Source organism: Hippocampus guttulatus, chromosome 11, assembly GCF_054856545.1.
Source record: "Hippocampus guttulatus isolate MCC_2025c chromosome 11, RoL_Hgut_1.0, whole genome shotgun sequence".
Lineage (NCBI taxonomy): Eukaryota > Metazoa > Chordata > Actinopteri > Syngnathiformes > Syngnathidae > Hippocampus > Hippocampus guttulatus.
Window position 1 is genome coordinate 8,328,239 of NC_141271.1, and position 25,835 is coordinate 8,354,073.

General features: G+C 41.7%; 1 protein-coding gene across 2 annotated transcripts in view; it reads left to right on the forward strand.

Annotated features, from left to right (window-relative positions):
• nalcn (sodium leak channel, non-selective) overlaps window positions 1–25,835 on the forward strand; it is a 66,984-nt gene that overhangs the window by 27,553 nt on the left and 13,596 nt on the right. For both annotated transcript variants that reach the window (XM_086123885.1, XM_086123886.1), the window contains 14 exons: window positions 854–1,021; window positions 3,305–3,496; window positions 4,938–5,075; window positions 6,737–6,811; window positions 17,494–17,630; window positions 17,919–18,060; window positions 18,281–18,354; window positions 19,804–19,975; window positions 20,362–20,453; window positions 20,564–20,686; window positions 21,086–21,142; window positions 23,682–23,802; window positions 23,888–24,019; window positions 24,109–24,276. In XM_086123885.1, the coding sequence (XP_085980011.1) occupies window positions 854–1,021; window positions 3,305–3,496; window positions 4,938–5,075; window positions 6,737–6,811; window positions 17,494–17,630; window positions 17,919–18,060; window positions 18,281–18,354; window positions 19,804–19,975; window positions 20,362–20,453; window positions 20,564–20,686; window positions 21,086–21,142; window positions 23,682–23,802; window positions 23,888–24,019; window positions 24,109–24,276 (1,791 nt within the window). The remainder of the gene's footprint in view (window positions 1–853; window positions 1,022–3,304; window positions 3,497–4,937; window positions 5,076–6,736; window positions 6,812–17,493; window positions 17,631–17,918; window positions 18,061–18,280; window positions 18,355–19,803; window positions 19,976–20,361; window positions 20,454–20,563; window positions 20,687–21,085; window positions 21,143–23,681; window positions 23,803–23,887; window positions 24,020–24,108; window positions 24,277–25,835) is intronic.

Here is a 25,835-nt window from a genome sequence, read left to right on the forward strand (position 1 = left end):
TTACCCTCAAAAACTACTCCCAGTACTAATGTAATAATCCTATTCTGGACAGTCTTTCAGTTTTGTACCCTGTTCCGTGCAAGATGTTTGTCAGAACGTAAAAAAAAAATCTAGATCCTAAAAAAAACCTACAGGGCCAGACTTGCTCGATCCTTACTTCTTAAAGCTAGCTGCTGATCTTATTGCAGAGCCACTTGCCTCTATTTTTAACCTTATAGTAGTCAATAAGGACATTCCACAAATTTGGATATCTGCTCAGCAGTCAGTCCCCATGCAATAGATATAAAGATGTTTGCTATGACACGACAGGATATCTGTCCACAAGAGTGTGCCGCAGGGTTGAGTGCTCGGACCACTTTTTACGTTTACTATTTGTGTGAACAATCTTGATCAAAATGTGGCAAATGCAGGACTCCACCTTTATGCGCATGACATTATTGTGTACCATTGTGCTACATTTTTTCACAAGTGGTTAACGATCAGCATAATGCCTTTTTCGTCATTCAAAATATACTGCATGATCTGAAACTTGTTTTGAACTGACTTTGTGCATCAAATCAACCAAATGAAATAATAGGCCCTCTTCTTTCATCAGGAAAGAAAAAATTAATTAGCTTCAAAATGCCCAGGGTGTCACCTTGCGAACGTAATGTGACCAAACCCAGAAAACATGAGCTGTAACATTCGCATCATTAGCCCGTGACATCAGTTTCACTGGGGAGCAGTTGGCAGTAAAGGACAAAATGGCACACCCCCGAGATGGATAAAAACGAGAGGATTTTTCTTATTCCATTCCAAGTTGACATTGTTACAGAGTGAATAGAATCTAACTTCTCTCTTTGTTGAATTCTAGGTGGCGTTTACTGTTCTGTTTGACCTGGAAGCTCTTCTGAAGATATGGTGTCTGGGCTTTACCGGCTACTTTAGCTCCTCCTTGCACAAGTTTGAATTGTTGCTCGTGGTGGGCACCACCCTGCATATCTACCCAGATCTCTATCACTCCCAGTTCACCTATTTTCAGGTTAGTCTTCATGCACACATACTTGGATACTATCTAACCAGCTATTGCCTTTCAAAATGCAGTGTTCCTTCACGAACGGGCAGTGTGAATGGGGCCTGGAAAGTTTTTTTTCTGGACTGAAGTAACGGAGTGGACATCATGTAATTATCTGATGTGGATTGCTGCTGTGTAAAAGCACATACGTGCAGCAATATTCCACGTTGCTGGGTTCTGTGTAAAAGACAGGATCAATGACAGATTTTCCGTGACGTCTCGGATTCATACATTTTTCCAGATCTCCGAAAAGCTCCTGCCTTTAAAAGACAGCATTTTTTCTCCCATGTTACTATTCTGTCTAAATGTCACAGACGTTTAATAGTTAGTTTAACTTTATTTGACCAATGTATTATTCTTTAAAAGTGGTAGACCACCTTGGACCCCTCTTGTGCTCTGGAGCATTGATACTTGCATTACCTCATATCCATTGCCTGTGCAAATAACAATGACTGAAAGCATGGGTGCCTGGACTGGTCCCAAGTTGATCGCGGGGGGCTGAAATGGGAGGAGGAAAAACGATTTGTGTCTATGTGTGCTTGTTATTAGTATTATATATTTTTGTTGTTGTATACTGCACCGTAGGCATCCATCATTTTCACTTTCCCAAAAAATGTATTTGAAAAAAAAATAAAAGAATAAAGCATGACCTGCTTTATTATTTTATTTTGGTTTTATCTACGGTAAATACGGTATTTTATTTTAACCTACGGTGGCGAAAAACCTGCATCACTGGAAGTTGTTAGCGTCAGCAGTCTGCAATTGCAGCTTGTGTTCAAAGCTGTTGCGCTATATCTTTTTTTGTGGTTATTCTCATTCAAAGTTTCTTTGATCTGCAACTCACCGATGGCACTAGCAAAGAATGGGAATATGGAGTGCCAGGAGAAGCATTATAAAATGGTACATGTGAGCTACGGAAGTGATGTTCATGCATTTTACACGTTGCAAAAGTGCGTCCCATGCCTCCGCGTCAAGTCTCCTGCTACTATCACTGCCTTCTATGGTAGGCAGTGATTTCCTTTTCACAAACTCAGTCTTGTCTTGTAACCAGGTTATTTTTCTGCTTCGTTTATGTCAGGGCCCGTTATCGCTGTTGCTCATCATGGCATGTGTGTGTGCGTATGCATATGCGTGCATGTGCTGTAATGGTGGATCACGGGAGGTTGATTGGCTTGAAAAGTAGATCTTGGGCAGGTTGGGCACCCTTGACTTCAAGTATATTCACACCTGTATGGACAGTACTGGATAAAATGAAAGGAAAAAAGAAACACGGCTTCCTTTCTGGTCCTTTAGGAGTATTCAGACACCAAGATAATATGATCTGGAGAGTCTGGCAGCAATCAAATGTATGCCCAGGCAATAGCACAAGGCTAAGCACCAAGCTACTGTATATGGTATTTTTATTCTCCATTTCCTTCATATCAAATTGAGTGGTGTGTCATCCGTCGTACCAAATCCTCTTTCAGTCCGAACAAAATGTCACATGCTTCTCCAGCCACACTTGTCAGCTTTGACACGGCAAAAAAGGTTTTTAATCAGCCAATGGAGCCCTCCATTCTGTGTGTGCTCAGACTTGTAATGGCTTGACTACTGGCATGAGTCAACTGCTCAGTCAATCTGATTCATTCAGGAAGGCAAAGCATCGGATGACTCTTGGAACTTTCAAGTGGTGCGGGGTGAGGGGGTGTGCTAATTTCCAGCCAATATTGGTTTAAAACGAATCGGATGTCTGTGACAGTGTGTTACAACACATCACACAATTACATTTCATGCAAGTCATTTCAACGTCTTGCAAAGGCCCATCATTGTCTGTGTTTAAGTTGCAAAGGCATACATTTTGCTGAAAAACATCAATTGCAAGTGAAGGCACTTCCTAGTTTGTTGTTGTCCAAACACTGTGACAATTGTTGTACTGCAGTATGGATAACGTTTCCTCAATTATTCACTTTAGACAAATAAATGCCTACCTCATTCCCACATTGGGGAGGAAAAAAAAACAATAGTGACTCTAATTATCTTAGTTGATAACAATGATTACATAAAAAGCAACTGCTGAACTCATCAAAACATCATCACCGAAACATGTACTTAGACCGTCTTGCACATGCCTTTCACAGATCCAACAATGGGGTCGGTCGCAGGACGGCGCAGGCATGATGATGGCACACTGCGAATGTGACCATATTTGGCGCGGGTTCAAAGCTACTTATTTATTTTACATGAAAGACATGTCATCCTTTTCCTCCGAAGGTCCTTCGAGTGGTACGTTTGATAAAGATCTCCCCAGCATTGGAAGACTTTGTCTACAAGATATTTGGACCGGGTAAAAAATTAGGCAGCTTGGTGGTTTTCACAGCCAGCCTCCTCATCGTGATGTCAGCGATCAGTCTGCAGATGTTCTGCTTTGTGGAAGACCTGGACCGCTTCACAACCTTCCCCAGGGTAAGAAACCACCTCGCTCTACCCTGAGGAGAGGAACACATCCCTCTGAAATGTCCAGAAAGACAGAACTGTAATCATCATTATCGTAAGTTTTAAAAATAACTATTTCCCTGGCTATGCTTTTATTCTAGCAAAATCCAAACGTTTTTTTTGTCACAAATGTTTTATTTTATTTTTGTAATACTGTAATTACTAATACAACATAAATAATTATTTTATTTTACTTTTTTAATATTTTGCCTTCATTCATGCAAATTACGACTTTTCCTGTAATATTACTGGATTTTCTGCACCATAAGGCGCAACTAAAAGCATTCGATTTTTTCAAAACATGTCAGTGCGCCTTATAATCCGAAGCGTCTTGCATATGGATCAATATTCTGATTTCTTGGACGTAGTATTTTAAATGTTAATAAATAAAGATAAATAAATCTGTATTGTGTTGGGTTGGATTCCCGTTAGCATAGCCCCATCTAGTGGATGTAGAACACACCCGCAGTCACTATTGTAGCGTCTATTTTATGTGCCTTATAAAACGGTGTGCCGTGTATATGAAAACGGTTTTAAAGTAGGCCATGCGCTTTATACTCACAAGTGCCTTAAAGAGCAGAAAATTGTAGTTGAAGTGTAACTTTATTGTTTTAATATTTTGACTTCATTCTTGTAATGATGAAGGTATTCTTGTTACATTTTTGGTCCTCTGTTGCAGTAATGATGAAAATTAAGTCTTTTCATAAGAAATGTCTTTGTTTTTCTTGATATGTGACTGATTTAACTTTTTTAAATGTATGACTTTTTTGTTGTGAAATTCTGACATTTTTTTGCCTTTAATATTTTCACTATTGTCTCAGAATACTGACTTCATCTTTCATTAGGTTACCTTTTTTGTGTCAAATTGCAGCGAAAGCAAACTGGTTGTGTGTGTTACGGTTCTTGTGGCCATAGAATTTGTGGACTTCAATGGTTAATGATAGCTTGCATGTTGGATTAAGGGATAAGAAATGTCTTTTAGTCTAGTTTTGATTTGAATCCTCACCACCAGCATTTCACTTGGTTTGCTTCTAACCAGAAGCCACTCAAATGTTGTCTGTTCTGCATGGCTTGTGCATCACACCCACACGTTTGTCACGTTAGTATCTCTTTTGCTGGCAGACCTGTGGGTTGTATCATTATTTGCAATGATTGGGCGGGTGGGAGTAAGAATGCGAGTAGTTGCGAGTTGAGGATGCTATTTGTCAGTGAAAAAGAAAGTGCAGGCGTGCATCGGTGTCCTGGCTTTCTGTGACCTTTACCTGCAGCAGATGATTATGTTTCTAAATCTCACAGTGGCAGGGTGGAAAAAGTGGTTAGCAAGAAGCATGATGTACATTACATCTTTACCTTGTCTTGTCCTTGAGCCTTTTCACACTCTCACCTTCTACCTTATTTTCCTTCCCTGTAGGCATTCATGTCCATGTTCCAGATCTTGACACAGGAGGGCTGGGTAGATGTCATGGACCAGACCCTGGTTGCAGTAGGTCACATGTGGGCTCCCGTTGTGGCCATTTACTTCATCCTCTACCATCTGTTTGCTACCCTGGTAAGACTCTTAATGTGCTGCTGTAATGTAATGGAGATGAGACAAGAGGTGTCACAGTTAATCGATGAATCCATCATTAAATTAAATATTATGTGCTTTGACATTTAGTGTCCTCAGTTCCTAAACGCAAATTGACAGTTGTTCAAAGGAAAGGTAATGTAACACAGTGGTAAACATGACCCAAACTCAGCTTTTTTGGAACGTGTTGCAGCCATAAAATACTAATTTAACGGTTATTTGCACACAAAAAACAAGGTTTATCAGCTTTAACATTGAATGTATTGATTTTGTAGTGTATTCAATTAAGTATCGGTCGAACATGATTTACAAATCATTGTATTTTGTTTTGATTTATGTTTAACACAACATCCCAACTTCATTGGAAATCAGATTGTACAACAACAATAATACACTATAGTATATTAATTTAATTCATAACATTTATGGATTATGGGTTATGTTCATCAACAGGTGGATATTTTTTTTCTGAAACGTCACAGCAATAAATTAAAAGGCACAGCACAATCCATATTGAGTGAGCATTTACAGGTCAAACTTAAAAGATATGAAAATACTGTTTGTTTGTTTGTTTGTTTATTGAACATAAAACATATATACAGTAATAATTTGACAGAAAATAAGGTAGATAAAAAAAGTAAAAAGAAAGAAATCAATCTTCATACAACAGTTATTATGTTCAAGGGAGTAGGAAGAAGTAAAAAACTTATAAACTGTACATGTATCTCCAAAAAATGATGTGCTAGAAAACAAACAAACAGAAAAACCGTGTTTAAATCAGTGTTAAAAGGGACTCATAAAGCCATTGCTCATTAAAATTTGCTATTGACCAGTATAATATTTATTTGCATGCATAACCTGGGATGTACATGTACCAGTAGTTAAACCTAAAGTAGCCTCAGAAGTGTATGCCAAACCCTTGTAACCCTTTGCATTAATCTGTACCCAAACAGTAGCTCTCAGTTTCAAAATGTTGGTAAGCACATCACCCCCGATCGATATGCAAATCCAGCTTTTTAAAATATTAAAATAAGTTCTCAACGACAAAAAATAGTCCACCAAAGCAGACTTCACTCAAATATAATGACCTTAAGAAAACAAGGGTGACATTTAATTTGAATGAGCGTTATTTGTAAACAGTCAGAGCAAGCACGTGACAAGCAAGCTTCTTGAATTGTTTTCTTATCTTAAGGCATTTAATTAGTGACTGTCTCATCACCCTTGTTATGCTTCCTCGAGCTTTACAGCCAATCAGCTGCGGACGTGAGAAGTGCTGACATTTTAGTGTTTGTCCTCCTTTATATTGGGTAGCATCCTGATGACTCACACCTCCTTATCCCAGACAGACAGGATGTCTTTGAGGATGGAACGAGGAGCAAATCAAATTAATTATTTTGAAGGACCTCTGGAAATGGAGAAAATGACCCTAAATGGCCACTTCAAACCAAAATGACAGACTTCTTGCGTCTCTTCTGGCATGACTTCTTGATCTTTTTTTTTTCCCAGGTTGACTTGATAGACCGTAGCCTCGGCCCTGAATTTCTGAGGCTGATTATGATTTAGTAGAAAAAAAAAACAATCTCAAGTTCTAGGTATGCCATAAAAGTCATGGGTTCACTTCCTTTCCCTCTTTGACTTTCTAGATTCTGCTCAGTCTTTTTGTGGCAGTTATATTGGACAATCTTGAGCTGGATGAAGACTTGAAAAAGCTCAAACAGGTAAGGAGTTTGTTCATATTTTTACTTTATGAGCACAAACATACAATACAGTATTCTATTTTCCACTGTTCTCTCTGCCATTTCCCATTCACTGCAATGTTTTATTTAAGTGCTTCACTGGTGCCAGCTTGGGAAAAGTGACGGGACTGAATAATGTATTCAGATGTGGGCAGGGCCCCTCGCCCTTTCCTCATCTCTAGAGGATTGAGCAAGTGGGCTGAGCTAATTAGCAGTCATACACGCACACACATGCACAGATACAACAGGTCAATGGATGCTTCTGGGTTCATGTGCAAATCATTGTCATCTTGTGGATTGACTAGAACATGACGGCTGGTAGTGAGTGCTAAAACAAAATGCCCTGAGTCAAAATGGTGGAAGACATTTACGTATTTGTACATTTGGAAGAATGTCGAACACGTCAGCTCCACTTGCCATTGTATTGCGCTCCAACCCGTGAAAGACTTGAAGCATGCATTGCATGTGCGTTTGTGTTCATCAGTATGTGTAAGTGTGGCACACTGAAATAAAAATTAAAATGTGCAGTTGATGTGTCAAGAAGTGAAAATGTCAAGAAGCGATAAACCTTACCTGCACAATATGCATGCTGCCAGTGGGCTCTTTATCAACTCATTTTTCGATATTTGTTTTCTAAGGTAAAAGCAGATTGTTATTATTTGTTCTAGTATTATTACATCGCAACAAAACTTAACCTCCAATACCAGTTATTCATGATCATTATGTACAACCACCACCAATGCAATGTGCACAAGCCTTCTCTCATACATGATAAACATAGGCTGTGTACACATTAAAACAAAGTGACTCGAAGTTTGGCTGATGAAACTTGTGGTTTTCTTTTCTTTTTTTTATGTGTAAGTGTAATAGTTCACCAGTATGCTGTGAGTACATTCTTGCAGCATCAGTAGAAGGACTATCTCTGTGAGTCATGTCCTATTAAAAATGCACACCTCAGAGGGCTAAAAAGCCTGTTTAGCTGCAGGTATTTGCAGAGCTACAGAGCAAAGGTGGACTTCATCAAAGAACCTTCAGAACAGCCTGCAAGAAGTAACATGCATGTTGTAAAGGGCACACAACAGCAATCGTTTTCTATCCAATCGACTCAGACCTTGCCTTGTAAATTGGCAATATGTTGCACTCCAGCTATGTCAATCCAACCCATGTTGGGTCATACCTATGCTCTCTATTCATGCTCACCATCACACTGGGTTTAAGACTGTATGACTTATTAATGCACGTAGGGCTGGACAATCATGGAAACAGTCATAATCGTTATTATTTTGATTGAGATTGAAATCACGATGAATAAAATGATTATTCATTGACTTCAAAACATAGTATTTATTTAACTACTGACACTGACTCTACTAACAAGAGCTTCAATTTCTTGATAGCCTCGTGTGTGTGTGTGTGTGTGTGTGTGTGTGTGTGTGTGTGTGCGTGTGCGTGTGCGTGTGTGTGTGTGTGCGTGTGTTTGTGTGTGTGTGTCTAGCTCGTTAGAACGTACCTGCAGGGACATAACAAATCTGTACGTTATAACGGTTGCTCGTCGTAACCATTTCCAATCCAATGGGCACCGGCTACGATGTATAATACAGTATGAACATTTATAGATGTACAAACATTAACATCTAATACAGTATAACCATGTCAATTACATGTGTAAAGTATGAAGAAAAAATTTGACATTAAACAAACAACTGTAGCGTTCCTACTTCATCTCTGAAAACATTCAGTCAGCAAATGAAAAGTGCCTTCTTCAGTTCAGGATGTGCCGTGCCCCGAAGCCGTTTACGATCATCTTTCAATCTGTTGGCCTCAAACTCTGCCACGATTGTCGAAATCGTTGACTTTGCCAATTCGTAGTCTCGGCTGAGCATCATTGTACGGGTATGCTTTGCTACCTCAGGGCCTGGAATGGAAAGTAATAAATGAATGGAAAAACAAATTCACAAGTTTATCAAGTCATTTTGCAGAAGAACTTGAGGCCATCTGTCCAACAGTTGAAGCTCAAAATAGAATGGCTGTTGCAACAGGACAATGATTCAACACACAAGAAACAGAATGGCCTCAGATGAACACAATGTGTGTCTGGAGTGGTTCAGCCAATGTAATTACCTCAACACAATTGCGATGCTGTGACGTGGCTTCAAGAGAGCTATCTACACCAAACATACCAAGATTCTTGTTGAAATTCATCAGTTTTACAAGGAGGAATGCTTCAAAGTTCATCCTGATTCTATTAGTGCCTGATCTACCTGCAGATCATCAAGCTACTTAACAGCTTCTGTCGCCTTTTGTATTCTGATCACAGGCCAGCTGACTTCCCTCTGTAAGTAGTACTGAGAGCCCATTTCTCTTGATTTCAGATTTTTTACAACTTGGGTAGGGGTGGAAGGGGCGGTCAGCGATTTGGCTTTGGGCTTCTGGGTGGAGCCCAATTGATCAACTTTCTGTGCCACATATTACTTTGTAATATGACACGTCGGAGGTGAAATGGCCATGTCGGAGTGCTGTCTTCATCACTCTCGTGTACGCACAGAGTGATCCATTATCATTTAGGAGGTGGGAGGAAGCTGTCTAGAACAAACATCATTTTAAACCACATTGTTCTGTGAGTCTGGAGATACACACACACACACACGCGCACACACACACACACGCACGCACACACACACACACACACACACACACACACACACTCATCAGTGTTGATTAGGATAATGCATTTAGCGCGTGAAATTAGGTTTGCTCCAAAGGTTTAATACAAGGAAGGCAGACAGCAGAGGAAACCAGAAGCGACGCGGCATCACTGCACACCCACACATTCATCAACGTCCTTAATGCTCACAGAAGACGTGCGACTTGGTTAAAATGCTGCCCAATTCAATGGGCTTATGTGTGGTGTACTATAAAGATGCTTTTACACGCTGCAGTGGCACATCTTTTTTTTTCCCCTGTCACATTGAAGAGCATAGTAATTGGTTGTATTGTGTTTGGAATGATGACACTGGCCGATGTTGTCGTGCCTTCATTTGTGTCACAGTTTGGTGGGCTTTATTGATTGGAGAGAGTGATGGTCCACCATTTGTCTAACAAATCATCGCCACCCATATACCTGTGGGGCCAAAGGAAGGTGCAAGAGATAGGCAAAAATGTTTCCCCTGTGCCAATAAATATCCAAATTGAGGGGGAAATGGGTGTTTACCCCTCAGGGTCCAGTGATGATGACAATCGTGTGTGTGTGTGGGTGTGTGTGTGGGTGTGTCTCAGAAAGTGTGCAGCAATCACCCACCTCCGCAGGCCAGGTAGATGAGTCATGAGATGGATTGGAGAAATTGAAAAAAGAAAAAAAAAAGACTGACAAATACAAATCAGAAGGAAAAGAAAGGTTGAATTCCATCTGTGCACTTCAATGATGACAAAGGCAAGCAAACATCTGAATCATGAGTAGTTATGACAAATGACTGTGACTAACCACATAAAAGTCTTTCTGGTATATCGATGGGAATGTCTTTATTATTTCATCTCCCACAGTATTTATTGAGTGAAAACGGCCCAAGTTAAAAAAAAAAAGAAAGTCTTGTTTTTGAAAATGCAAAATATTTGATCAGATGAATGAAGGTAAAGCACTCCATCACACTGAAAAGTCTGTCCTGATTTTGATGGTGTGTGATCTACTAAATTTGGTGAGCACTGAATATAACGTACACACAACAATGTGTTGATTGCTAATATCTGAGTAAGAACCCATGACCAACACCTGCTTCTGCTTTCTTGTGCGTCAGAACCACAATTAAGATAAGATATCCTTTATTTGTCCCACACTGGGGAAATTTACAGCCAATTGACTCACCATCATGTTGTTGTATCATTGTTTGATTCATGAGAACTGCATACATGATAAGATCAGGTCTGTACTGTATCCGACTACACTGCCATCTAGTGAATCTTACTCATTGTAGTAGATAACTGGCTGGATTAACGAAATGATATGACTTTATGTAGGCTTTTAGTTGTGGTGTGATGGATGGTCACCACGTTGACGTATTTATATTGCTGTGTCATCAAATTAGTGTTATAGGGGGGAGGGGTCTCCAGGGAGGTCCTTGGATTCTCAAGATGCGATCTGGCGTTGTGGTAATCTGTTTATTGCCCTCCTCCGCCCCCACTGAGTCTGACAGGCTTGTTGCGTAGAAAACAGCGGTGGCAACAGCATGCGGCCGTCAGGCTCCACTTCATATTTGTCAGACGGGTCTGGGGATGAAGCAGGAGATGACGTTAGAGAGAGTAGCTTATCGGGCTGGGGAAAGTGGAGGTATAAATTAGGTTTAGAATGACTATTTACTGTTTGTACAGCTGTGACAGAAACATACAGTAGCAGTGTGACATCATTCATGCTTTCCTAAAACCTCTCATCTTTGCTTCTGAAGTCTGTTTCTGGATATAAAGCAACCACTTTGTTAAGGTGAATTCAACCTGATCAAATGCACGATGGAGGTGATCGTGTTGCCACCTGATTGTTTATTAATTCAACTAAAAGATGGCCTCCATTCGTCGGACTTAATGGAGCGAAGGCTTATTTAGGGATTTAGTGACAGCGAAGAAAGCCTTCGAAGACAGAGAGTGGAGCGCAGAAGAAAAGAGCTTTCCCCCTCAGAGGATTCTCGATACAATAAGCTCTTATCTCTTGAATGTCACCTTCAGTTATCAATTGGAAAGCTACTGCAGGTGTTTGGGATGCTCTACCACTTTGGCAGTCATCGCCACCACTTTACAGTTTATTTTTATGTACGCGCACACACACACACACACACACACACACACACACACACACTGTTGTATGCTTTTTACGGCAGGGGTGTCAAACTCATTTTGGTCATTGGCCACATTGTAGTTATGGTTTGCCTTGGCGGGCCGTTCTGAATTTTGGGAAACCATATAAATGTTTAATCACCTCCACATATTACATACACAACGCACAACAAATTTATGAATAACTAGTTTTAAAATCAGAAGTCAAGAATAATGACTGTTATTGTGGATTACATATGACAATTAGAATTTATTTAGTCCAGACTTTCAGCAAGCATCATGGAACTTGACATGCTTGATTTCCTTTCGCGGGCCACATAGAATGATGTGGCGGGCCACATATGGTCCCTTGACTTTGACACCTGTGCTTTACGGTATTTGCCAAATATGTTTACATCCACATTTTTTTAATAGGACTGGAGCAATTATAAATACATTAATAATAATGATGATAATAATAATTAATAATAATAGTCGTACTTCAAAAATAAATCCCAATCAAGAACATGAAGCAAGAACGTTTGGCCTTATAGTTGGAGAATTGTTCTTGAAGCATTCGCAAAGTGCACACACCCACACTGGAAAAAAGAAACGTCCTAAAAAGACATCTTTGAAGGCGAGCTACTGTTTTACTGTGCAACCCTAACAGATACACTTTAATTTAATTGAGAACTGTTGAGGAGGGGGAGCTGTCAATTTGCTTTTGGACCCTCCTTGGACACAGGTTCTTTTATCTCTCTGTAAGGTGGAAGAAGACCCAACACCACGTCGTCTTTTCTTCAGTTTATCACAACGCAACACAAATCGTTTTGGGCTCCTGTGAGTCTCAGATTTCATCAGGAAGCCCCGACAAAATACAGTCACTCGTTTATATAGGCATACTATGGTAATGAGGGGCGGGCAGTCCTTCCCCTTATGTAAAAATCTGAAACAAAGAAAGGTCAATGCAGTTCGATCTTGGCATTTTGACAAAGTACAGACCACATCTGCCCTGCACAAATTATGAGATTGGAGTTCCTTTCTCAGGGAACTTGACAGCCCTGGGGGGCTCAGCATAGGTGGGAGGCCAGAAGAAGACACTTGCGGGCTGTTAATCACTCAAGATAAAATGGGATGTAAACTTCACACTAGATTCTTTGTTTTAAGTACTTCAGCAGATGTTCAGGACAGAGACTAGTATCAATATTACTCATAGCAAGGTGAAATTCCTCAACAATGTTCTCCTACTACTTCTAGAGGAATAATTCCTTAACAAGAACACATTGAATTCATTTGTCTCCTACATCACACACTTGCATGACTATTGTGGACAGATGTACAGTACCAATGATGATCTCAAATAAAACGCACAGCTCTCCGACACAAACGTATTGCATCATCAACAATGTGGGACAAATCACGTTACTTAAACTCAAGGACTACATGAGGAGAGAATGATCAGTTATTGAGCCCAAAAACACAAATGAATAAGAAAAATGGTGGCTTTTGTCCTGGCAGGTGAACTCCACTTCTTCTGTCATTAATGAGCAGTTACTAACTTACGTTGAACTTTTCATGCTTGTCAAACTGCGTTATGACTATTCAACAGCAACAAGAGAGATGAGCCAACTGCCAAAACTTCAAAACAGAATAATGTAGGATTCTGTAGAGATTTATTCGGTTGTTGGTCTCTGCTCTTCTGCGCTTTATTGGTGCACATCGCCTGCTCAGTTCATGTGAGCTGTGTGACATGTGACGAAGGGAGCACCTGACCAAATAATCACTCGGGCTACAGAATGGCTTGATTATGAAATTCGTTGTCAAGCACTTTTAATGATTGATTTGTATTTATATTATCAATTTGTTGTTGCAGCCTTAATTCATAGTCAATTTACTCAAATGTAGGGGCGGGATGGCCTACAGGGAATTTATTGTGGGCCGCAGCCCTATACAGGTGAAATGCACTGACACAAATCTGAGGATGCATTGTATTCATTTTGGTCACCTACATGCGAAAAGCAAGAACAACATGCCAAGACCACTCAGATTTAAACACCACAGGCTAGGTGTGTTTTTATTGATAATAATAGTACAATGTTGTTTTGAATTTGAAGGTACCTATTAGGGGTTTATGGGCTGCATGGCTTTCCAGCAGCTCGGTTGCACGCCTCATTAGCCAACGAATGAGAGAAGGAGAGGGTGACCCTGCTCACTCACTCTCAGCCCGTCTTCCCCCTGGATACTGCATCTGAATGGGCCCGGGGGCATGGCGGACCAAACCCAAGTGTCTCGAGGGCAACTAGGCTATTATATGCAACATGATATACATATTAATGTTAGCATTGATCATAAACAGAGCTGTCAAGGTAAATGCAGATTTATACACGGATCTTCTGAATAACAAATACAGTCCAGACTGTATTTCAAAAATTTTAGGAAATTACTCTCAATTCCAATATGGTTCAGGTTAAAGATCTCATGTCCACGAAGCAGTTTGGTTGGTTCACTCCAGTAGGTAAGTTTTAATTTAAAGTTTAAAATGCCTTACCTTAACCATAATCCCCTCCGCATTGTGGCCAAGGTTGAAATCCAATCCAAGTACCTTGTACTTCTATTCCTGTCTATAAACGCTCATTGTTGTCTATTTCTTTTCTTCTTCTTCGTCTCGGTTATTTGGTGGGTTCCACCTCTCTGGTGCATACCCCCACCTACTGTACAGGAAGCACAAAGCCTTTCCATATATAGCCGATGTAGGCTACCCTGCATGTATTCAGCCCAGCAAACAAACACATGAGACAAGTGGGATGTATTTTTTGTCAGTTGTCGGCAAAAAGGGCGTCTTTCAGCGACGATTACACTGATGGATGAAAACCCACTTCAGTCAGTGCTTAGTCCGTCAACCACAGTTTCCGTCAATCATCAACAAAACTGGCATCCGTCACTGAAGGACCGACAGAATGCTCGTTCCTGCAAATAAGTATACTCTGTTTATACCCCAAGCTAGTATTCGAAATGCTATACGGTGATCTGTGCATTTTCCTGTTTGCCTTTTATTTATGTGTGCTTTATTTATCATATAGTGACCACACTAAGGGTCCAGTGCATTAGCACATACTGTTAATAGTGATCCGTGGCGGTTTAATCCTGATAGCAGCCCACGAGCTGAATAACCTTGCATCGCATCAATAAATAAGCAGCTAACAAAGGAAAGTATTTTGCACCAACAGACACTTTTCTATTTTTTTACAGTGCACTCTGGACGTTAATTGCTGCAGGTCAAATATCACTTCTTATAAAATGTAAATGGTCTCAGGATAGTACAATGCACTGTGCTCCTACGGTGAAATTGAATTAAATCCAACATGGCGTTTGTTTATTTTATCTCCTCTCAGTCAGATGCCTATACAGTGGAAATAAACACAAGTACACAAATAATTGGCTCACATCAAACTTGTCTATTTGAATGTCTGTTTCAAAGTTTGGGGAGGTTTTTTTTCACATAAAGAAACAATACAAGGAGCAGAAAATGGAGGAAAAAACGTTCCAAGTTGGCTCGTGAAGCAAGAAAAGGGTGATTGCATTGAAAGCTTAGCTTTATTGGGATCTTTCTTTGTGTCAGTTCAATTGATTAGGACCTTTGGGAATAAAAGGGTCCATATTAATTCTTCATTGTTGTCTCCGCTATGTCTGCATCGCTCTTGCGTACGTTGCTGACAATTGTGCAGGCATCTTTTGGGATGAATCAGCACTTTCTGTGTTTCTACCCGAGAATTGCAGCACCACAGAGAACTTAAGCAGACCTTTATTTTCAACCCCATAAAGTTGGAATTAATGTTTGAGCTTTAAAAACAAACTAGGAGGGGCATACTCATCAATTATTCGATTAATTGTTCATTAAAAATTGTGCCAAGTTTGTAGAATTCACTGTGGACTTAGCACAAGCAGAGACACTGTTGATTTAGTCTTCACTAGAAGGCAACCTTATACTGTAAATCTTCAGGTTCCCTTCACCCACTCAGCTCGCAGAAGACGCTTCCATTTATGTAAATTAGGCAGTAAACGGGGGGGGGGGGGGAAGAGAAATGCCATGAATGTTATGGTACTGTTGTCCCGTTGCACAGTCACACTCCCAGTATGAAGGGACGTTTGCTCTCATGCACAGGCAAACGGGCTGCAAAACATTAACCAAGCACAGCTAATTTGCCACACAGCGAGTGGCCTGCTCCGAATGATAAGGTGCCATTCGGCATTGCTTTAAATGCGGTACGCTGGCGGTCCTAATCGGCAATGCATCAAAGGTTATCTGCTGGCACCCACACAGAGACTACCTGCCAGGGAATTTCAATCAGCCTCCCCCATATGTAATTAAATTGAAATAATTGCTTTCATTTCCCTTTTGTCATTTTATTTTGTCAAGCCTTTGCCACAATGCACATTGTTCTGTTACTGCCTGTTTTTTTCCTCCTCTTCCTTTTCTTCACCAATCACTCCAAAGTAATCTTTGTTTTTTGTTTTTCTTTTGTTGGCTCCTTCCATTATGTTCTCAAAGTAAGTCAGACCTCAAGCTAAAAGTGTGCATGTGCTGTGTTAAAGGTAAGCGTATTGCTGCCATCATTAGGCAGCAACTTCAATCTGCACTCTGCTTTCCACTGTTTGTTTTCCCCATTAGTAGACCGGACAAGATGCAGTCCTCAAAACCCATAAGTGTTCCAAAACCCAAGTGCCGTTCTTGTTCCTGTTTTTCACTTTGAATCCTCTTATCTTCACTATGCAGTGGACATGAAAACATGACACCACAATTATATTTAACATTTTCCCGCAAGGAGGCCCGGTGGGCGACTGGTTAGCGCGTCGACCTCACAGAGCAGAGGTACCAGGTTCAATTCCACCTCCAGCCTCCCTGTGTGGAGTTTGCATGTTCTCCCCGGGCCTGCGTAGGTTTTTTCCCGGTACTCCAGTTTCCTCCCTCTTTACAAAAACATGCATGGCAGGCTGATTGGACACTCTAAATTGGCCCGAGGTGTGAGTGTGAGCGTGGATGGTTATTCGTCTCTTTGTGCTCTGCGGTTGGCTGGCTACCAGTTCAGGGTGTCCCCGCCTACTGCCCGAAGACAGCTGGGACAAGCGCCAGCAACCTTTGCGGCCCTTGTGAGGATAAGGTGGATCGAAAAATGTACGAATGAATGGATTTCCCCCCAAAATACTTTTAAATATAACCAGTTAAATCGTTTTTTCGGTTGTGGAAGGGGGAGGGTGGTGAAATAGAAGAACAAATACATGGAAAGTGTTTTCGTAACTGCACACCCTGAATCCAAAAGGTTGTGCGAAAACATCTTTGCACACAAACAGAAATGCACACTCAATCTTCTTTGATGTTATGTTTTTGTTTTTTTGTTTTTTGCTAGACTGATGCTTAAGTCTCTATGAACAGTTCCAAAAGACAATCAAATGTGGCCCAAAACCTCCAAGCATGCTTTTGAATCAACAAAATGCTTCAGTAGCAAAAGAAAAAAAAATTATATGTTTTGGAATGACTCTGCCAGAGACAAAAAAAATCTGTGGTGCTGAAAGAGGTTGTGCACAAGAGATTCCCTTGCAATCTTGACAGATTTTGAGTACTCTAGTAATGAACAGTGGTCAAGATATGCCAAAGAGTCATTGATGTTATGAAAGCAAGAGGCTTGCGTCTCCCCAATAACAAATTTCATGTTTTTATTTTACAATAAATAATTTCGGAAACATTTAAAAATATTAATCGTGGTGTCATATTTTTATGTCCGAAAAAGACGATTTTAACACATTCCTCTGGATCAACCATGATGTTCCATGCATTAACTCATCTCACTTTGCTATTCCGCTTCGTTCAGCTCAAGCAAAGTGAGGCAAACGCCGACACCAAAGAGAAGCTCCCTCTCCGACTCAGGATCTTTGAAAAATTCCCCAACAGACCTCAGATGGTGAAGATCTCCAAGTTGCCGTCGGACTTTACCGTGCCCAGAATCAGGTATGTTGTTCCGATGGCTTTGTTTAAACTGCCAGCTCATGCAACTCCGCTGTTACAAAATATTAGGAGTTAAACGTGTCCTAATTCGAATACCTTAAGTCTGCCTCGGGTGCCCGTTTATTTCGTGTGCACCGTCGGAAACACAAGTCGAGACATCCACAGCAACAATGGTGTATCTTCTACTTGACTGTAACACATCTACTAGCGACATGAAGCCTGATATGAGACCAAGCCCTCTCAATTATTGTTCTTACCGTTGTCATTTTTACCATGTGCCACGTCCCCAAGGGAGAGCTTCATGAAGCAATTCATCGACAGGCAGCAGCAGGACCCCAGCTGTTTCTTCCGAAGGCTCCCCTCGGCCTCGTCGTCCTCCTGTGACCACTCCAAACGATCGGCCATTGAAGACAACAAGTACATTGACCAAAAGGTGCATTAATCCAAAATTATCTCCCCCATCACATAGACATGCGGGTATGATGGTGATAGCATCTTCCCTTTCACGCTATTTACCTTTAAAACTACACCTAGGTGATAACATCGGCAATAATAAAGAGCTAGGTTTTTTTTATTTGTCCAAAGACCACATTCTTCATTTGCTCTGACTTCATTAACTTGTTGTGTTTTGCAACCTGCGTTTGCTCTCTCAGCTTCGCAGGTCAATATTTAGCATCCAGGCTCGGAACCTGCTGGAAAAAGAAACCACGATCAATAAAATACTACGGTGAGACACAAGTACATATTCAGTGAACATACAAGTGAACACATGCCTCAGTTATGTACAATGTAATATTGAATGTTTCAATGCATTTCAATTTGTTGTTTTATCATTTTACAAGACAACTTATAAAGAAAGCATACAGTATTGTGTTGTTTTGTTTTGGGGGGGTTTAAGCCCTATCCAATCATCAAGAATTATAGCATACTTTACACACCTTATTTCCTGTCCTGTGGAAGCCGTTTTTTTTTTTTCAGAGGCTCCTGGGCCCCATTTCAAGCAAATATGCCAGCCTTCATCTCACTCTAAATACTGCTAGGACAATGGCGAGCTCGGTTTCGCTACCATGACGACAAGGGGCGGAGTCTCAATGTTCCAACTAAATAGCATTTGCAGAATGCCTCTAACCATCTTACTGGCAAGTGTATGTTTAAAAACAGACTGGATTTCATTCATGAGTGCGTGTGTAATGGTGGGCAGCATCCATGTTAGTCAGCAAGCATCTCACAGGCGGTTGTGTGCTGCAGCCGGTTGCTCGTTTTTACTTGCTCAACCTGAGGCACATCCCGTCAATAAAAGCATTTTTTCAACTCTTGGCGTCAGCAATTCATATACTACGCTGCGTGTATGTGCCACATGTACAGACAGTAACGAAACACAAATGCTGGCGCCAACAATAAAACTCCGAATATATTTAAATTAAACTCATAGCAAATCAGAAAAAGCCTCAAATATATGTCAATGTGATTTATTAACAACATTTGCAGTGAAAGGAGTAAAGGATGACATACAATCCAACAAGACACTGTTTAGTTGGTGACTGCTTGCATTTCATGCTTTTACTCACATAGACATTCGCCATACACACACACTCAGACCCACTTCCGACTCAATTTCTGTTGTGAAATAAATAACAATTTGCTGTTCAGCATGACAGAACTGGCACCGGGTGTACATTAGCCTGCTGGCACCATGTCCAATCTGTCGAGCCCTCTGCCTCGCAACCTTCCTCCTCCTCTGAAAGATAGACACTCTATTTGCAATCATTGGCTGCTTAGCCGTTGTCCTCACAAACACAAAATCAAGTTCACATCGGCATCAATATAAAATGGCGTGACACCAAACTGCATCGCGTAACTGATGTAACGTTCAGTGGTGAGCTACTAAACCTCACAGACAACAAATTAATCATGAATCTTCCCAATACTGGCCATGTAAGATGTTTCTATTGCCACTTGTTGCAAAGGTAGGTTTTCTCCAGGACAATGGTTTTTTTTCCACTCAACCCAGATTAGAAAAAAAAAAAACTGATTCAGTGCTCACTGCAAAGCACAGCAGCGATAGGGCAGGGACAAATGGCATGACTTATTAAAACAGGTATGCAAATGAACAATGAAAATTATGAGATAAATTGTTTTTTAAACATGAATGTGCCTTTGCTTATCTCTTACGCAGTGCATGCACAAGACAGCGGATGCTCAGCGGGTCATTGGAAGGACAGCCGGCCAAGGAACGTTCTATCCTTAGTGTGCAACATCACATACGGCAAGAGCGCAGGTCTTTGCGACACGGCTCCACGAGTCAGAGGATCAGCCGAGGGAAATCGCTGGAGACCCTCACCCAGGACGTGAGTTTGACCTGTTCTTAGAAAGAGCAATTAAGCACTGGTGCGTCTTTCTGATTACAGTCTTTTGCATTAACTGTCACATACTGTAAGTATAAGAACAATAATTTCATACCAAATTGGAAAACATACCACAGATAAAACTCTCCTTATGATATTAGCTAGCCAGCTTGGATTAGAAGATAACATAGCAGTCTGCATCTTTACTCTCTGCTCCCTTTTGTCAAACAGATGTCACACAATATCCAAATCAAAGTCCTTGGTTGACAAAAAGCTTGTTCAACTCCACTTTTTACAAGTTTGAAAGTGTTCAATTTTCAAGCTACCACTGTTTATGTAAGTGTGTCATAAAAACATCTGAATAACGAACTCTTTCTTTACTTTTGAAGCATTCAAGCACTGTGCGCTACCGCAACGCCCAGAGAGAGGACAGTGAGATCAAGATGATCCAAGAAAAGAAAGAACAAGCAGAGATGAAGCGGTAGTCACACATAAAATGCAGTGCGGTGTCCAGTGTAAAAACATCTTAGGCAACAGCTAATATACCAGCACTGTTCTTTGTCTTTTCCTTCTCCCTGGTCGGCCCGACAGAAAAGTCCAGGAGGAGGAGCTTAGGGAGAACCATCCGTACTTTGATAAGCCTCTCTTCATTGTAGGCCGGGAACACCGCTTCAGGAACTTCTGCCGAGTGATCGTTCGAGCTCGCTTCAACGCGTAAGATAACTGTACTTTTGATGAAGTTGGAAGCATTAAACCCTGTTTTCATTATGTTTTTTTCAGTTTGACTGCAGTATTTAATCGACTGCAATATTGTAACAGCTTGACCGTTGCAATAGAAATGCCCACATTCCAACACAGCAGGCACACCTGTTCCCATTAAATCTAAGGCTTATGTCTGTGAAGGCAAACTTTTTCATGTATTGGATCGCATTGATCTATGCACGCCTACTGAATAAAGTGTCTCTTGAGTGCACGGAATGTTTGGTGTACAAACTGAAATAGCTTTTTTCTATGCAGTTTTTGAATGCACTCACGTCACATGAATACAAAACAGAATGACTTTCTATTACTGTCATGTCACAATGCTAACATGATGTATGAATCCATTTCTAGATCCAAAACGGACCCCATCACAGGAGTTGTGAAGAACACAAAGTACCACCAACTGTAGTAAGTGTTTTCCCTCTAAACAAGACTGATAAGTTGGGTTCAAAGCAAATGCAATGTGGAATCTGGCTCATTTATATTCATATATATTCAAGGCAACGCATCATGTCATTGTACAGCGGAACCTCTAAAGTCAAACGTCCCAAAAGTTGCCGTTCGACGAAGGTTTTCTTGAAGAGTTTATTTTTTCGAAATGCATCAAAAACGGAAAGCAGAAATTGGAGTGAAAATGTGATGATAAACATAGAACCATGCAGGGAATTTGCCACACATAGGAAAGATTCTGGCTGGCTGCTCAATTCAATAGCAGCAGTACGGTCACAGCGCTAGCCATCAATAAGGATGTCTCATTTTCATTTTACAATAGTCGGACCCAGTTTCACGGAATGAGTTGTGTTAAACTTTAGGGCTTCCACTGTTGTGCTATTTTCAAGCTTCACTATGGCAAACACTCATGAAGATTGGAGCGGATAGTGGTTCCAAATATATCGTCAATCGAGCTGATACCATGTGGTTGATACGTGACCCGAAAAGAAAGTGATCCCGTGGTCGCTAATGAGAGCTGTCAGGTGATCGAAGGCCTCGTAATTAATAAAATCTCCAGGCGCTGTGGCCGAAATGAATTTAATTATTAAAGTTTTGCTTGAAGGCACACACTCCTTTGAGAAATCTTGAGGAAATTCAGTCCCAAATCAGTACAACAAGACACTCATCAGGCATAGCATTAGGTACACCTGTGTTGTCCATTTGGGTTCATCACACTTTCTCATAATATTCCAATGTCATCTAGCCAAATTTGCCATCTCGTCATGATGCATTGGTGTTGTGCACCACAGCAGGCGCCAACAAAAACAATCAACAATGTTAAATACTGCAACTCTCTGACAATGTTCCTAAAAATTGAGATTTACTAGCTTTTCATGAAAAAAAAAGAAAAATGTATCGTTTAGATTCTCATTGTGTGAATGTGACTGTGAATAGTTCTTTGTCTTTATATGTACCTTGTGATTGACCGGTGACCAGTCCAGTGTCTACTTTGGCCCTGATGTCAGATAGAATAGACTTCAGCTCCCCACAACCCTGAACAGGATAAAAACAATGGAAATCTTCTCATGAGATTATACAAATCTATTGAATGATACTAATGTCTCTGTACAAAAGCTATTGCAAGTTATAATCTTCATTCTATTTTACAGCGATGCATATTATGTAGAGTTGTGCCTGTTTTTTGTTTTCTTCACATATTTGGTTATTTGTTATGACCGTATTTTCCAGACTATAAATCACAGTTTTTTTCATAGTTTGGCTGGGGGTGCGATTTATACTCTGGAGTGATTTATGGGTGAAATTATTAACACATTATTATATAATTTCACATTTTTTTTTACATTAAACCACAAGAGCCCGATCTAGACCTGTATTGATAAAACCACGATGAGTCTGACGTAAGCGATGTAGAAGAGGAAGTGCTGCATCTTCTACCTCTGGAGTTGGTGGAGTTGCTTTAAAATGACACAGAGGATGAAGATTCCATTGGATTTAGTGATTTGGAGTTTGGTGACATTAATGGTTTGGTGAACTTGTTAGCATGTTCTTTATGCTATAGTTCTCTGAATAACTCTTAAAATGTTACTTGAACATACCAGGCACGTTCTCAGTTTGTTGTTTATGCATAATGTAACGTTAGCATATCGTACATTTATTCAGCGTGTTGTTTTCTATTTTATTTTTATTTTAAATTGCCTTTCAAGATGGCATGTGTGTTCTTGGTGTTGGATTTTATCAAATACATTTCCCCCCAAAATGCGACTTATACTCCAGTGCAATTTATATATGTTTTTTTCCTTCTAAATTATGCATTTTTTGGCTGGTGAGAGTTATAATCCGGAGCGACATATAATCCGAAAAAGACGGTACTTTTATTTTAACATAAGAAAACCTTTATTTGTCTCACAATGGAAAAATTCCCAATTTACAGCAGCAAAATTATGAAAGGGAGAAAGTAGAAGACAAAAAGTATATCAATAAATCTAAATATAAAATATAACATTTTATTGAATATGCAACCATCCATCCATCCATCCATTTTCCGAACCGCTTGATCCTCACTAGGGTCACGGGGGTGCTGGAGCCTATCCCAGCTGTCTTCGGGCAGTAGGCGGGGGACACCCTGAATCGGTTGCCAGCCAATCGCAGGGCACACAGAGACGAACAACCATCCACGCTCACATTCACACCTAGGGACAATTTAGAGCGTTCAATCAGCCTGCCATGCAAGTTTTTGGAATGTGGGAGGAAACCGGAGTACCCGGAGAAAACCCACGCAGGCCCGGGGAGAACATGCAAACTCCACACAGGGAGGCCGGAGCTGGAATCGAACCCGGTACCTCTGCACTGTGAAGTCGACGTGCTAACCACTGGACTACCGGGCCAATATGCAACCATATTCATTCATATGTTCATAGTGTGTGTTTTTCTAAAAGTACCAGTACTCACCAATGTCTTAATGATTATGTCACTGAATGCATGTGTGTGCCCGCAGTGACCTATTGGGCCTTGTCACCTATTTGGACTGGGTGATGATCATTGTGACCATCTGCTCATGCATCTCAATGATGTTTGAGTCACCCTTCACCAGAGTCATGCAAGTGCCCACCCTGCAGGTAAGCAAAGCATTAAGTGTCCCTCATACAGCATCTCTCAACAACAACCAACCAATAATATGTCACATCCCGTCCTCTGTTACAGATTGGCGAGTACGTCTTTGTCATCTTCATGAGCATCGAGCTGAACCTGAAGATCATGGCAGACGGTCTGTTCTTCACACCCACAGCGGTCATCAGGGATTTTGGAGGTGTGATGGACATCTTCATCTACCTTGTAAGGAAACTTATCAGCACAGTGTTATCCGTGTATGCTTGGATGGATAACATTGAGTGCCTTTCTCTGGTGTCTTTCTCCAACTGCAGGTGAGTCTCATTTTTCTGTGCTGGCTGCCACATGATGTCCCTCCCGAGTCTGGCGCTCAGCTGCTGATGATGCTGCGCTGCCTGCGACCACTCAGGATCTTTAAGCTGGTGCCTCAGATGAGGAAGGTGGTGCGGGAAGTCCTCAAAGGCTTCAAGGAGATTTTCCTGGTGAGCAAATGGAGCAAGTGTCCACCTACAGTATATCTTTATATTTTAAAAGTTATTATATAAGTAGGTAGGTAGTTTAGTTGACAACAAATAAAACCACAAGATCAACTGTTCAACAGGGTGTTATCCATCCATCCATCATCTACCGCTTATCCGGGGCCGGGTCGCGGGGGCAACAGCTTTAGCAGAGAAGCCCAGACTTCCCTCTCCCTAGCTACTTCTTCCAGCTCTCCCCGGGGGATCCCGAGGCGTTCCCAGGCCAGCTGGGTGACATAGTCTCTCCAGCGTGTCCTGGGTCTTCCTCGGGGTCTCCTCCCGGTGGGACATGCCCGGAACACCTCACCAGGGAGGCGCTCAGGAGGCATCCGAATCAGATGCCCAAGCCACCTCATCTGGCTCCTCTCGATGTGGAGGAGAAGCGGCTCGACTCTGAGCCCCTCCCGGATGACCGAGCTTCTCACCTTATATCTAAGGGAGAGCCCGGACACCCTGCGGAGAAAACTCATTTCGGCCGCTTGTAACCGGGATCTCGTTCTTTCGGTCACGACCCATAGCTCGTGACCATAGATGAGGGTTGGAACGTAGATCGACCAGTAAATTGAGAGCTTTGCCCTTTGGCTCAGCTCCTTCTTCACCACGACAGACCGATACAACGTCCGCATCACAGCAGACGCTGCACCGATCCGCCTGTCGATCTCTCGCTCCCTCCTGCCCCCACTCGTGAACAAGACCCCAAGATACTTGAACTCCTCCACTTGGGGCAAGATCTCCTCCCCGACCCGGAGGGGGCACTCCACCCTTTTCCGACTGAGGACCATGGTTTCAGATTTGGAGGTGCTGATCTTCATCCCAGCCGCTTCACACTCGGCTGCGAAACGCTCCAGTGAGAGTTGGAGAGCCCTGTTTGAAGGAGCCAACAGCACCACATCATCTGCAAAAAGCAGGGATGCAATACTGAGGCCCCCAAAACGGACCCCCTCAACGCTTCGGCTGCGCCTAGAAATTCTGTCCATAAAGGTTATGAACAGAATCGGCGACAAAGGGCAGCCTTGGCGGAGTCCTACCCCCACTGGAAACGATTCCGACTTACTGCCGGCAATGCGAACCAAACTCTGACATCGGTGGTATAGTGACCGAACCGCCCGTATCAGGGGGTTCGGTACCCCATACCCACGAAGCACCCCCCACAGAACTCCCCGAGGGACACGGTCAAACGCCTTCTCCAAGTCCACAAAACACATGTAGACTGGTTGGGCGAATTCCCACATACCCTCGAGGACCCTGCTAAGGGTGTAGAGCTGGTCCACTGTTCCACGGCCGGGACGAAAACCACACTGCTCCTCCTCAATCTGAGGCTCGACATCCTGACGGACCCTCCTCTCCAGCACCCCTGAATAGACCTTACCAGGGAGGCTGAGGAGTGTGATCCCTCTGTAGTTGGAACACACCCTCCGGTCCCCCTTTTTAAAAAGAGGGACTACCACCCCGGTCTGCCAATCCAGAGGCACTCTCCCTGTTGACCACGCGATGTTGCAGAGGCGTGTCAACCAGGACAGCCC